The sequence below is a fragment of the Talaromyces stipitatus genome, genomic scaffold (assembly GCF_000003125.1).
Source record: "Talaromyces stipitatus ATCC 10500 scf_1105507295541 genomic scaffold, whole genome shotgun sequence".
NCBI lineage: Eukaryota > Fungi > Ascomycota > Eurotiomycetes > Eurotiales > Trichocomaceae > Talaromyces > Talaromyces stipitatus.
In genome coordinates, this window is record NW_002990115.1 from 608699 (window position 1) to 622122 (window position 13424).

General features: G+C 44.6%; 5 protein-coding genes across 5 annotated transcripts, besides 1 other annotated feature; 2 read left to right on the forward strand and 3 right to left on the reverse strand.

Moving 5' to 3' along the window:
- Positions 1–24: 24 nt before the first annotated feature.
- On the reverse strand, positions 25–1372 carry TSTA_025490 (fructosyl amino acid oxidase, putative; the record flags this gene model as incomplete). The annotated part of the gene is made up of 2 exons (XM_002479621.1): positions 25–220; positions 276–1372. 2 exons carry the CDS (start codon positions 1370–1372, stop codon positions 25–27), a joined length of 1293 nt encoding a protein of 430 aa, XP_002479666.1.
- A 582-nt stretch (positions 1373–1954) lies between these two features.
- Positions 1955–3373, forward strand: TSTA_025500 (Rieske 2Fe-2S family protein, putative; the record flags this gene model as incomplete). The annotated part of the gene is made up of 5 exons (XM_002479622.1): positions 1955–2192; positions 2273–2571; positions 2649–2821; positions 2898–3123; positions 3179–3373. The coding sequence occupies 5 exons, from the start codon at positions 1955–1957 to the stop codon at positions 3371–3373; spliced, it is 1131 nt and encodes a 376-aa protein (XP_002479667.1).
- A 71-nt stretch (positions 3374–3444) lies between these two features.
- On the reverse strand, positions 3445–5819 carry TSTA_025510 (uncharacterized protein; the record flags this gene model as incomplete). Its single annotated transcript, XM_002479623.1, has 5 exons — positions 3445–4838; positions 4895–5211; positions 5265–5378; positions 5565–5672; positions 5761–5819. 5 exons carry the CDS (start codon positions 5817–5819, stop codon positions 3445–3447), a joined length of 1992 nt encoding a protein of 663 aa, XP_002479668.1.
- An 872-nt stretch (positions 5820–6691) lies between these two features.
- Positions 6692–7328, reverse strand: TSTA_025520 (uncharacterized protein; the record flags this gene model as incomplete). Its single annotated transcript, XM_002479624.1, has 2 exons — positions 6692–6932; positions 7084–7328. 2 exons carry the CDS (start codon positions 7326–7328, stop codon positions 6692–6694), a joined length of 486 nt encoding a protein of 161 aa, XP_002479669.1.
- Positions 7329–10426: 3098 nt separating this feature from the next.
- Positions 10427–10762: a mobile genetic element.
- A 1351-nt stretch (positions 10763–12113) lies between these two features.
- Positions 12114–13374, forward strand: TSTA_025530 (HhH-GPD family base excision DNA repair protein; the record flags this gene model as incomplete). Its single annotated transcript, XM_002479625.1, has 2 exons — positions 12114–13273; positions 13311–13374. The coding sequence occupies 2 exons, from the start codon at positions 12114–12116 to the stop codon at positions 13372–13374; spliced, it is 1224 nt and encodes a 407-aa protein (XP_002479670.1).
- Between the last annotated feature and the right edge of the window lie 50 nt (positions 13375–13424).

The window sequence follows — 13424 nt, forward strand, 5'->3', positions numbered from 1 at the left end:
TCATCTATACTTGGATTACTGTATCTACAGCTTTGATTGCTCCACAGAATTCAGTTTCCGTAAAGGAGGTCCGCCTCGACTACCATCTCCCACCATCAGGGGTGCATTGGAACCTTTGATGTCCTTGCGTAATTTCCACTTCTCACGTATTTCGGTAGGAGCTTTATTCTCAAAGCAATCAGCTATGTAACGACCTAAGACCGGTAGGAACTTGAATGCACTTGCAAACAGTCAGTAGGTTCTTCGCATTCACACTAGATTCAGGCAATACTCACTGTCCTGCCCCTCCAGTGGCAACAAATAGCCCTTTCAATGTAGCGTGATAATCAATAATGAAGTCGCCCGTCGGAGTATCCGTATACCAGCAGAGACGACGTCTCATCCATGCGCGATGCTTGAGTCTAGGAAAGAATTGCCGGAGGCCATCTCGGAGCGCTTCGTCGGCATCATCTGGAAGGTACCCCGATTTTGCGTTACTGCCATCTCGCCTTGGTGAGGATATGATACGTCCGGTTGCCTCTGATACAGCTTCCGTAGCGAATCCATGGCCGTGGCGGGCTAATTTGAGGATGTTTGTTCCAGGAGTGGGAGGGAAGCAGAATACGCCAGTAGTCATGTTGATCATGACCGGTGTACTCTCTAACTCGCGGGCCTCCTCTGGTGTTAGCTTGATGAAGCCAACGGGTTGGCCCGATGCAGATGCTGCGTGGGATAAGTTGAGCAATCTGTTAGACCACGCTCCCGTGCAGAGGATCACCTGCGATGCTAGAATCGCACCTCCATTAACAAGGTTGACACCAGTTATTCGCGAGCCCTCTTTTCGAAGAGAGTGAACAGTACCCTGTGGCCCTGTAATGAACGATACACCGGCAAGGCTGCATTCACTAGCTAAACGTTGAATGCTTCGCTCGGCATCCGCCCATCCTCCAGTGGAATTGTGTGTTGCATAAAGACCAGAAAAATCAGATTTAATACCGGGATAGAGCTTTCGTACATCGTTGGCATCGAAAAATTCATCAACATGCCCTCCTTGAGATCTAACGATTTCCTTCGACTTGCTCACGTATACATTCGAAGCATCTTTAGCGAGCATAATAAGGCCCGACTGGTAGAAGAAGTCCGCATATTCCTTTGTCCAGCCTTGATAGGCTTCTTTTGCCATTCGGGCATATAATGGGTCCGCATAGTCAACGCGAATTATCCGGGAAATGTCGACGCTGCTGCCATCGACTACTGGTGGGACATGGCGATCAAGTACCGTGATATTCTTGTATCCGCGCTTCGAGAGTTCCAAGGCAGTTGAGAGTCCGAACACGCCAGCACCGATGATTACTAATTTCTCATCTTTCTGCACGAGAGCTTTGGAAGGCATCTTCGAAAGGGTTGAAGTCTGTCTTGACTTAGGCTTTTGATGAAGTGAGAATATTCAAACTAGCCGTTGTAGACGTCTTCCACAGGAATCAGATTGGATCTCAGCACATACAGATAGGAACAAACCGTCAACATTAGAAACAAAAATATTATCATGAGGAGTTTTGGAGAAATGAACAAGCTTCTCTCGTGGCACGTACCCTTTCACGCGGATCCGGGCCGGATTCCGTCCCCAGTGTGGGTACGGAGGTCATGCGAAATATTTGAATGTTATTCTCAGATAGGCACAAGAGGGGCTTCGGCTTATGGGTAGATTCCATTCCACTAAATGGGCTGTATTACATGGGAAATACAGCGACGAACCTTCCTGACTTTGGACAGATATCTGTAAAAAGAACCGAGAGCAGAGCCTTGAAATGTTATATTGTAAATCACAGCTGTGGACAACACTATACTTAACTACGAAACCGTACCTGCAGTCAAAATGAATCAAATTTTCGGATACATGAAACCAACAGCCGATTCCAGGAAAGCAGACGCTCCTGGTAGAAATCTACCGGCATCATGATACCGATCAGACGCCATGTACGAGTTGGAGAGACGAGCTATATTTTCCAAAGATTGGATAGTAGTGTCCCATCAACTTCGGCTCGCAGAGTCTGGTAAGTATGTCCAGCTCCAGGAAGCAGGGTTTTCATTCTTTCTGGTGAAAGACCGGCAAGGAAATATCAATGGTTTTCACAATGTCTGTCGACATCGTGCATATCCAATCGTGCAGGAGAAGGAGGGTAGTGCGAATATACTGGCATGCAAATATCACGGTATGTATTCCACCTTGCATAAACGAGAGTCTGTGATTGTCGTTCGAGTGACTTCGATACTGATGCACCATCAATGCTAGGCTGGTCGTATGGGCTCAGTGGAAAACTCGCAAAGGCACCCCGCTACGACGACCTTGAGAACTTCGAAAAGGAGAAAAACGGCCTTTTTCCTATCCGTGTTCACATCGACAAATTGGGTTTCATCTGGGTAAATCTTGAAGCTTCGGAGAAACCTACTATTTCGTGGGAAGACGACTTTGGTGGTGTTGACGAGCAACCTCGTCTGTTACAGTTCGATTTGTCCGAATTTCAATTCGATCATCAGTGGGACATGGTGGGAGATCATAACTGGAAAATTTTAGCAGATAATTACAATAAAGTGAGTGAGACTGCCTTACCCCTGGCAATTCATATTCCTCGTTCGGTCATGTTCGATGTATTAACAAGAGTTTGCAGTGCTATCACTGCCTAACCGGTCATCTAAATTTAGTCAACTACACCGATTTAGCAAAGTACCGGGTCGAAACTAAAGGAAGCTATATCCAACACTTCAACACCGATAGACCTGATCGTCAGGGTATGGGAATCTATAGCACTTTCTACTTTCCGAACGCCTCGATAACTATTTCGTAAGTATATAGTACAGATCTCGTGACTCGTTATCATTTCTCAACCCTACGAACTGACGATTCACACCAAATATAGGAAGCACTTCTTCTATATTATGCGTTCTATACCAAAGTCTGCTTCACAGACACTCATGGAATATGAGGTATATCGAAACAAGAATTCATCAGACGAAGACTTTGGCAACATCGACTCCATATTCAAACAGGTCCTTAAAGAAGATAAAGATCTGTGTAATGCTGCACAGCAGAATTTGAATGCGGTAATCTATACCAATGGCCAGCTACATTCTCATAACGAAAAGGTCTGAACTCGTTGGCACTTGGATCAGAAAGTCGTTCGCTAACAACTCTCAATAGGGGTCTCTTTATTTCCAGGATCGACTGAGAGAGCAAGTAATGAGTCATCGTGCTCTGGAGAGAGAGAAAGGAAGAGATATCTGGCCTACTACGCTTGCAGCAGTGGTGACTAAGAAGTTGGAGGAGGAGATTGACTTCTGTAACGCACTCGATTGTGAAGCTGCCAGCAATAGTAACGATCCGTTGTCTTGGTAGAAGGTTGCCTAGATATCTAAGTACGTGATTGAACTATGACAAGAAGCCTAGAAGAAATTAAAATAAGTGCTTCATGCGGCAGAAAAATTCAACCAATTCTCAATAGCTCTGCCATAATCATAAGGTTGTAGAAAAGCTGCTTCGGGAGCGTCCAGTAGCCCAGGCTGATTGTCCAACAAGTTAGATAGGTCAATAGGTGCACTGGGTGAGACATGGTACATCAAATCGACTTGCGACTGCAGCTGATTAGGTGGGTAGGTTACTACCTCCTTGGCCACGGTCTTATGCCCGGAAATGCCTGGCACTCCAATGAAGGTGAAATCCGGATCTGGTGTGAAAGTGCCCGATCTGGAAGCATAAGCGACTCTGTCCCGGGCTAGCTCTGGGCCGAAAATATCCCCCGACGGATTGTAAGCCTGGCTAGCATTATTACATTCTAGTATCTGACTTAGTAGATTAACGTTGAATAGCCATTGACGACCTGAGTCACGTGCTGCGTGTAAACTTGGGTCTTGTTGTTGTACTTCGCCCGCAGAGATACTGTCTCTCAGCTGCTGCAGATTCCGTACCTGTCTTTCGATATGAGGCCACCTCAGCGCCATCCGCCGTAGGAATCTCATACATTTCTCAAACCCAGCCTGTGCCTTCTCTCTGAAAGACAGCTCATCAACGAAACTGTGCTGTAGATAGATTGTCGCAACAACCGCTACACACTGGCCCAAAGTCGGATCCGAGACTTCGTATTGCTTTGTTTCGAGCAGATCGACGAAATACAAGATCCAACCTGTATGTAAGGTAATTTGTTCAAATGAGTTTCGCAAGAAAGATTGCGGCATCGTATGTCGAAAGTTTTTCAAACGCATTGAGAGAAGGAATGGATGGTTGAGAATACAGGGTATGGCATGCCAAACTAGTTGGATGAAGAGCCACGGTCCCCAATATGCTCTTTTCTCCAATATATCCGCAGGCGATGTGTCTGGAAACCGGCTGGCATGTAGTCTATATTTGAGCGGAGTTTGACTCTCTATTTCAGTATGACTGAATGTGATGATTGAATAATCTGACTGTGGAGACCAGGGAGGCGCAGATTCCTGGTCAACACGAGTGCTGGCGTATATTCTCGCTAATTTCCATACATCACTGAGGCGAATGACACAAGCAAGCAGGCCATGGTCTCCTTTTGGCTCTGAAAGTCCCCTATCGGCCCGATGATTAGGACCTGGCATGAAAAACCGTTCCTGTGGTCGAAGGGGGGCCCCGTATGGCTGATTGCCAGGCGCAGTCACACTCAACTGAGAGGGGTCGTCTAGCAAGTTGCACAGTATATGAATGCTCCAATGGCACAGCTCAGTCTCGTCTCTCGTGTTTTCCAAGTTCTTCGGAAATTCTGTACAGTTCGGTTTCAAACTTTCCAGTAGGTAGCTAGCAAGCTTTAAATTGGCTCCAGCTCGAGTCGTGTTACCGGCTATGGTAAAATTAGTGACAGCCAGTATTGAGCATTGGCGAAGTGGACAAAAATACCAGTATGTTCAATCAGACTTAGCAAACAGAGGGCTTGCAACGTGCTCAACTCGACAGTTCCATTGGCAAGACGGTCCATAACTTGTTTTCGACAGTTTTCCGTTTGGATGTTTATTTGCTGCTCAATAATAGGATCTGTAATCCCTCCCTCGCTGAATCGAAATGCCAGTGCTTGAATTGCATCCACGAGTTCAGTATCACGGGCACTGAGAGAAGCAAAGAAGCTATCATGATGAAATAATGGAAGTGGCTGGCAGCTACAATAAGTCAGGAATAGGCGGGAGGCGGAAAGAACAGTTTGCTCGTTCCTTTGATATCTGAATATCAGCCTAGATAAACAAAATTGACTCCTTAGGAATGAGAGATTCACCGGGTGACGGATTCTTGGACTGGCACATTTCCCGTAGACTCTGGATATGTCGGTCTATTCCGAGAAGTCGCTGTAGTAGATGCTATGACAGATCGAACAGGCTCGCGCCTAACACTAGTCAGCAGAGTTGCTTCCAGGACGTGAACTAGCCCTTCTTGGTAGAGTATAGGTCTTGTCTGCTTACTCAAAGCGGTCCATCATAGCTTCAATCCGTCTCTCTATGCCAGACATGCGTTCCTCCTGTATGAGTATCAGAGCCAATTCGCAGAATCAATTCCAGTAAAGAAGGATAACTCTCACCACCTTCCGAGCAAAGTCGGATCCTTCATCGGCGACGTCGGCATACTCACAATGCTGGCCAAGACGTTCACAGTATGAGCAAGTAGGCCGTTCACCGGGGCATCTTGACTTTTTCCGTCTGGAGTAGTCACAGTCACATAAGAATCCTGGCTCTTGCGCACGGCGGGAAGGTAGGAAAATGCAGTACACGACTCACCGGCATGGCTCGCAAGCCTGTCTGGCACGCTTTGGCGGGCGTGCCTCGTCTGCGGACATGTAGTCTCCAATAGAGTGATTGTAATACCTAGACTAAAGGGAGAATATAAAAAAATACGAGGAGATGCACGGAAACGAGAAAAGAGACATGGTGTAGATAAGGTTTCCTGTTATCATGAGTAGTAGTTAGTTGTATTACAGAAAGCCTTATCTTATGCTCCGCCGAACAGCTTAGCTAAGCCCCGCTTTTCCCCAGGCTCATCCTCAGATATTAGGGATGAGGTTAGGGTTCAGCAAACAGTTTCATAACAGGCAGACTTTCTTCGCCAACACTTCTAATGAATATAAATAACCAAACCTGAAATAAGTATTAGTCGTTATCAACGTTGATTTCGTTCTTTTTGACCGAATCCTTTGACTTTGCTGTTTATTTCAAGTCGGTTGTTGCCATTGGTTCCAAGATTATCTTGGAAGAATTCAACTACTACCTGGGTAGGTTACGATCAGAAGCGATATATGCTTACTATGCTGGTTTCAAGTCTCATTTTACTTGTTCTGGCAATCTTCCGTCAATGCTGCTCGTGGAAGGCGCGTGATCGACCCAGCCCTAATGGCCAACATCTACCTTCTAGACAGGTCATTTGCGATAACTGAGAGATGCCAACTTTTATGGAAAAGGAAAAATTAAAGAGACTGTTGATAACAATGGACTATTGGTATGATCAAAGAATTTAATGATACCTATCTACTCCTTAATTATTAATCTATTATGTATGATTCTATCTCAATCGTGGTGAATGCTAAAATACAGACTCGTCTACCTTGGAAACAGTATAAACATAATGATAATTAATTACGCACAGCCGGATTGAGCCATCCACTGTATGCTGAATATAATTGAGACACACATAGACGTCCCCTAGAGATCTCCATCACTTCTCAATTTTCCCTTCTCCATCCCTCTGCTCGGCCTTCTCCCTGTCCTTTCGCCTCCATCCAGCAGAACATTTGTATTGAATCGAAGGTCCTATCAGTGCTACTGCTTGAACAACAGCACAAATGGTGAATGCAACCCCGACCCCAACACCGTTAATCATCGGCATGATGAAACTTGTTCCTCCAGCGGCAAACAGGAATCTCGCAAAGTTCAGACTCGCACTTGCAGCCGCGCTCCTATAATGAAAGATATCCACCAAATAAGTCATGATAAGCGATTGTGTTGAAATGGCAGTCCACTCTGTTATGATAGTCGAGACGATAAGGACTGCGATGTGGACTTTGTGAGGATACTGAATTGTCCAGCCGAACAGAAGGATGGAAAGACATTTCAGAAGGGAAGACGGGCATAAGTCTAAGACGAGCTTGTTCTAGGGTAAAGTCTTCTTCGTGTCTTGTTCTGCGTTCGATATCCAAGGTGTCCTCATATTTCGCTTTGACGCGCCGGTAATCTTTATCAAGAATCTTTCCTGTCACCAACGTTCCAACCATCGATCCAACACCGTTTGCAATAAAAGTCAAACTGATTTGAATTTCTGTCAGACCATATCTGGTCTTAAAAAGAGATGACATGGCGGTGATGCTCATTTGCCAAACTGCATAGTAGACTGCGAGGAAGACGATAATTGGAGCTGCGTGATTGCTCAAAAGTATTCGTAACGGTCCCAGGATATCAACACTTTTCTTGGGAGCGCTTTGATCGTCGGGGGTATTCCTTCGCCAATCGACTTTGCTAGTTTTCTGAGGCTATTAACGGGAATCGCATCAACAAGTTTGACGGTAACCGACTACGATTCTTGACTGTTAAACGCTCTCGAATTCATCGATGCACGTGTTTCAGCCCATACGCCTTCTAAAATTTTACGCGAACTCTTAGCCTCTGGAGTTCCTGGGGTAGAATATGCTGCTCAACATCAGATATACTACCAATGGCAGCAAGCTAATGCAAGTATTTGGAGACGTAACGCTGACCCCTTTGTATTCTGCAATGCGCCTTCTTACAGACTCAACAGAGAAATAATCACAGACTATACATACCTCTGGGAACACCCGTGGATTAGCTATCTATATCCGCAATCCAATCACCGCACTTGCTGCAGAGGTAAAGGAATTGGCAATAGATGCGACATTCGGAACCAATAATAGTGGCATGGATTTATTTGCTGTGCTTGCAGAGATTGATGCAACTGGAGTCCCTTTAGTCTATCTGTTTGTTGAAATACTTGCCTCAGACGATGGTGTTAAGCGTACAGATCCAAAGGCTACAACTCACCTCCTTGATCGGTTTCTGAGGCCATTAAAAATATCTGGATTCGACCCAGCCTTCTTCGGATGTGATAAAGATAGGTCTGAGATCACTGCTATCCAGCAGGTATGGCCAACCACAACAATCCAATTGTGTTTCTGGTATGCGAAACGTGCAATCCGATCAAAACTAAGAGACTCAAATAAGACCAGCTCTCAGGCCCACTACTTCCCTAGTGATGTTCAAAAGCTCATCTAGAAATATGCTGGGGATCACTACCAACACGTCGACCTGATGGAATCCATCGGTATGGCAGGTGCCAGTGCGAGTTTCGGTCTGTGAAGTTTGATGAAAAGGCCGCATTGAGACTTCTAGTATCACTGAACGAGATACAGTTCTAGAGATCTTTAGCCGTCACTATAATGTGCATCCTTTGATTCCAGATCAAAACGGTACATATCGTTCTTCGGAGAATGTTTACAATGACGGTATCATGGAGATGTATTCATGGTGCCGAGCTCGAAATTACTTTCGGTTATGTACTTACTTATATATCAATTGGTATAAGGCTGGACAATGGGAACTGTGGGCTCGATCTGCAAATGCTATGGAGATACCTATTCTTAAGACTACAATGATTGTTGAGTCTCACTGGCGAAAGATTAAACATGATTACCTTCACCGCTTTAATCGCCCTCGCATTGATCTGGTTATCTAGGTCTTGATTTCTCGAATTATACTAAATGCACTTCATCGAATGGATGCACTCCGCAATAGTGACAACCGGAAAGCTTCCGCAAGCTGGAGAAAAGCATTTAAAAAGCAATGGAAACAACTTCGGATCGAGAAATTGAATCTAATAGCATTCAAAATTATCATACAAATCCAGTATTATGGACCTGTGCTTATGATGCATTTCTATCAAGCCGATTCTTACTATGCAAGCATATATACATTACTATAATCCTATGACAGGCCCTATTGCATTCTTTTCTAGGGTTCTCAGGCAGAGGTCTAGTCCATTTTGGGTGGATAGGTATCTCGTCTTACGCGCAGAATACAGGGAAATTGAGACTGTGAAAGAATTAGATGCAGATTCTGATTCTGGGTCAGATTCAGAGTCAGATATTGATCTAGAAGCTTCGCAAGAAGATCAATTGACCGCAATAGACGATGAGACCCCAGCGACGATCGATGTAGATGGGTTTGTTTCTATGATGGGCTCAGTAATGGACATATTCCACGAACAAAGCTCTATTGGGAATGTGAAATTTATTGGGACCCTTATTGCTGCTAACGCAATGAATCAAACTTTAGTAGAGGAGATTCAGAGGCGCAAAAATAAGCGTACAATGCCTATGACATGGACTCATAATCACAGTGTACTATCGTTAGTTTCTTTCGCTTCAGAAATTTGATCTTGATCTGGCCAATCACGATGGCGGATTCCGGTCAGGGTTGGCTGATTATGTATCGAAGCTCTTTATGTACTAGCACAAACTCAGTTAAGCTCAATACTCAAGTGACTTTGATGCTAAGATATTTCGATATTGACCAATTTCGTGCACACCGTAGAACCGCATATGCATTATTCTGCCAAGTGTTTTCTTTTTGGGATGCATAAAATGCTGACTCATTCTAGGTTTTTAGTTACCGTAAATAAACGTTGTCTTGGTCTTGTAACAGGCACAGCCTGTACTAGGACAATGAATAATCCTGTTCTTAAAGATTTCCTATTAGTATGCTTCTGACACTACCACCTTCTCATTCTAGCTCTATTAATTACAATGTTGCACAGCCAATGCACCTAGTTCTCTGACAATTACTTCTCTTCCTATGGTATTTCTGATGATACTAGTATCTTGTTACTTCCATCCGATGGTCTACAGCTGTTTACACCTAACTTGACTTGTACGTATCCGTTCAGCTTCACTTAGCCTATACCCTTACTTCCTCCTCCAGAGACACTCGAATGCGTTGGCCCTTGAAATAAGAAGATTTACGTCCTTTGGACAGAGATAGTGAATGATAACTTTATTACCTGGTGGCTCAGCACAGAATATGGGAGTTAGATAAAATGGAATATTTTCGAGGGTAAGCACTAGTCGGAATGTTGATAGTACTTCCACTAGGTTGCTGTGATCCAAGATGGGTCTCTAAAGGTTATGTGTAAAGTGTGCAACTATATCCTGAGCTACCCTGCAGACCACCACTGTGGAACATCATCTATGAATAAACACTACTTATCAGGGGTCAATTGTCGGAAATCGGTACCTGCCTTAAAGGATATTAAAAGGCTCATACAAGATGAGATATATTAAGTGTGATCTCAATATTTCGTTTTTATGGTCCTTAGATCTCTACTAATCCTACCTAGATGCATAGCGCTCCTCAGAAAACGCCCTACACCGCAAAAGCTTGGATGGAGAGACTAGTGACCTTTATTACTACTTCACGGCTACCTTTCCAGCTTGTTGAGCATCCTTAGTTTCGTGTACTTATCAAAATGGCGCAACATGCTCCTTCTCTGCCTATATTACCTTGTGCAAAGACCATCCGAAATCATCTTCAATAATTAGTTCAAGAACGATAGAAATCTCTTCAGAAGCTACCACAAGGCATGAAGTTTTCTATTACACTAGATTGTTGGACATCTCTATTTTGCCAGTCTTTTATGGCTGTGACAGGCTACTTTCTGGATATGGATTGGAATTACCGCGAGATCTTACTTGGCTTTAAACCACTTTCTGGCTCGCATACTCCCAATCAGTGACAGCGAGGAGACTGAGGGTAAGGATAAATCCTTAGCACTATCTCAAGGTCCTCAAGCTTTCTAAGCACGCAGTCAGCATTCGCTTAGCAAAAGATCAGCAAGGGAGGAAGAGCCACTGGTTGAACTAGACAGGGACCAGGAAGATGAAGTTCCTTTATCTTATAATAGGCATCTAGCGACAGCAAGTAGTACCCAGAGACGCTCATCTGGCCGGCAACCGAAGCGTTCGAAGCGAGATGAAGACTTTGTATATGAGAATCTGTTGGTTTAGCTACGTCCTGATAACACGAAGCACAGGATTACGCAGTAAGGCTATTCCAAAGAGCCCATGAGCCTGATAATATTGATGTTATTCGAATATTATGACTGCTCCCCAAAAAGGGAGGAGAAGGATAATTACATGCAGGTAAAGGGGAAATCCCCAGGGAACCGGAATAGCTAATATTACGGTTTTGATACTCAACACCTGGGGATTCCCGTACACACAGAATCTTTAGCAACTTAGTATAGAATGTCAAAATGAATTGTCCGGTTAATTGATCCTTGCATTACAGTACTCTCTGAATGTATCATCCTATAGTATGTATCTCCTAGCTATTCGACCCGGTTGTAAACAAATTACCCAAAAATACCGCTAGAATCCATATAAATTATGCACATCACAGGATTCCTCTGTTTGTACTGTCTGTAGAACCGCTGGTCCTAGCCGCATCCAAAGCGGTGCGGTTCTAAAAAATCGGAACTGCACCGCACCATCTTGCGGTGCGGTGCAATTCGGTCCCGGTTCCTTGAGGTGCGTTCCGAGGCCTACTATTTATACTCCATTCCACATAACGATGTGACGGTTAGCAAGCTTCCGAAAACAGCGATTCTTCCCGCTGCTTTATGTGCGTTGCTAGCCGCCAAGCATCGTCACGTGCCGGTTCGCTTGTGTCGAGGATTAGGTAAGCTAAACCTAATCAAGGAAAGCCTACAACATTAATACAAGGAAAATTCGAGAATTGGAGCAGGAAAGGAGACACGACACTGAGCCTACGAATCAATTTTACAGCTCTGTGTCGAGAATATTCTATTGGCATTGTATGTGCAATTTACGGACATCATCTGTATGGGATTTTCAAGTATAAAATAGAGAGAAAAATAAATAGATACCACTATGTAAGGAAAATAAACTATTTTGTTGACCTCCTTCCACAAAGGGTTAGTGGCAGATGTACGTCATTGGTCCATCGTACATTCTCTTCCGTCTGACCTCTTTATCATCCATCATGAAGACTATCGTCGCATCAACACATCCAATATGCGGGTTACACGTTCCATGACATCGCCACTTTCGACGATGCCGGCAAATTCTGTGCCTGCATTGCAGACACCAACCAAGAAGCCGACAAAACCGACATCCTCAAACAATAAACGCCAGAAATCAAACTCATCGACGATCAAGGCTTCTTTTGCAGTGTCAAAGTCAAGCAACTCCGCAAGTAAAAAAAGAAAGATTATTCACGAAATTGATATCAATGAACTTCCCCACAACCTTGGGAAGCTTGCTACGCAAATTGTTCGAGATGCACTGGATGGTCCCCAGGATATCAAGAATGAGACATCATCTCCTCATTCACCAAAAAGGGTCAAGCTAGAAAGCATACAGCCAGAAAGCAAGGCAAAAGATGTGGAGTCAGCCAAAATCAAGAGCAAAAAAGGCGCCGCAAAGTATGGTCTCACACCCGGAGTCAGCCCATTCCCAGAATTCTCTCATCCCACAGTCGAAGAATGTGAGGAAGTTAATCGCCTCTTGTCAACTGTGCATGGAGAAGTTAAAGCACCGACAAAAGTACCCCAGCCTTCACTTACAGTAACCGGTTGCGGTGAAGTCCCTTCCGTACTGGACGCTTTGATTCGTACTGTTCTCAGTGGTGCTACCACGGGCGCCAACTCTGCAAAAGCATTCAAAGGCCTCGTCGATAGATTTGGGATCCTTGAAATGGGCATCGGAAAGGGGAGCGTGGACTGGAATGCAGTGCGCGTAGCACCAATCAATGAAGTGTTTGAAGCGATGAAAAGCGGCGGTCTCGCAACGACTAAGAGCAAATACATCAAAGAGATTCTGAATATGGTGTACGAGGAGAATCTGGCTCGCAAAGAAGCGCACATTAAGTCGGAAGAGGAAGGAAATTCGGGTCCAGCTGGTGCTGAGCATGAATCCAAAGCTCAGAAAGAAGTCGAGATAGCACTAACGGACGAGAATGTGCTATCACTGGACTGGATCCATGCCCTGGATAAAGAAGAGGCAATGCTAGAACTCATTAAATTTCCGGGGATCGGACCCAAAACAGCCGCTTGTGTGGTGTTATTTTGTCTCCAACGCCCCTGTTTTGCGGTCGACACACATATTTTCCGAATATGTAAATGGTTGGGTTGGTTACCATCAGCGGATACCAAGAGAGTCACCGAGATCACGGCTTTTAGTCATTTGGAAGTTAGGATCCCGGATCATTTGAAGTATTCGCTGCATCAGTTATTGATTCGACACGGGAAGAGCTGTCCTCGGTGTAGAGCGATTACAGGGGAGAAAAGTGATGGATGGGAAGATGGATGTGTGATCGATCATCTCGTAAAGAGGACTGGGAAGAGAAAGAGTGGTATTTGATTT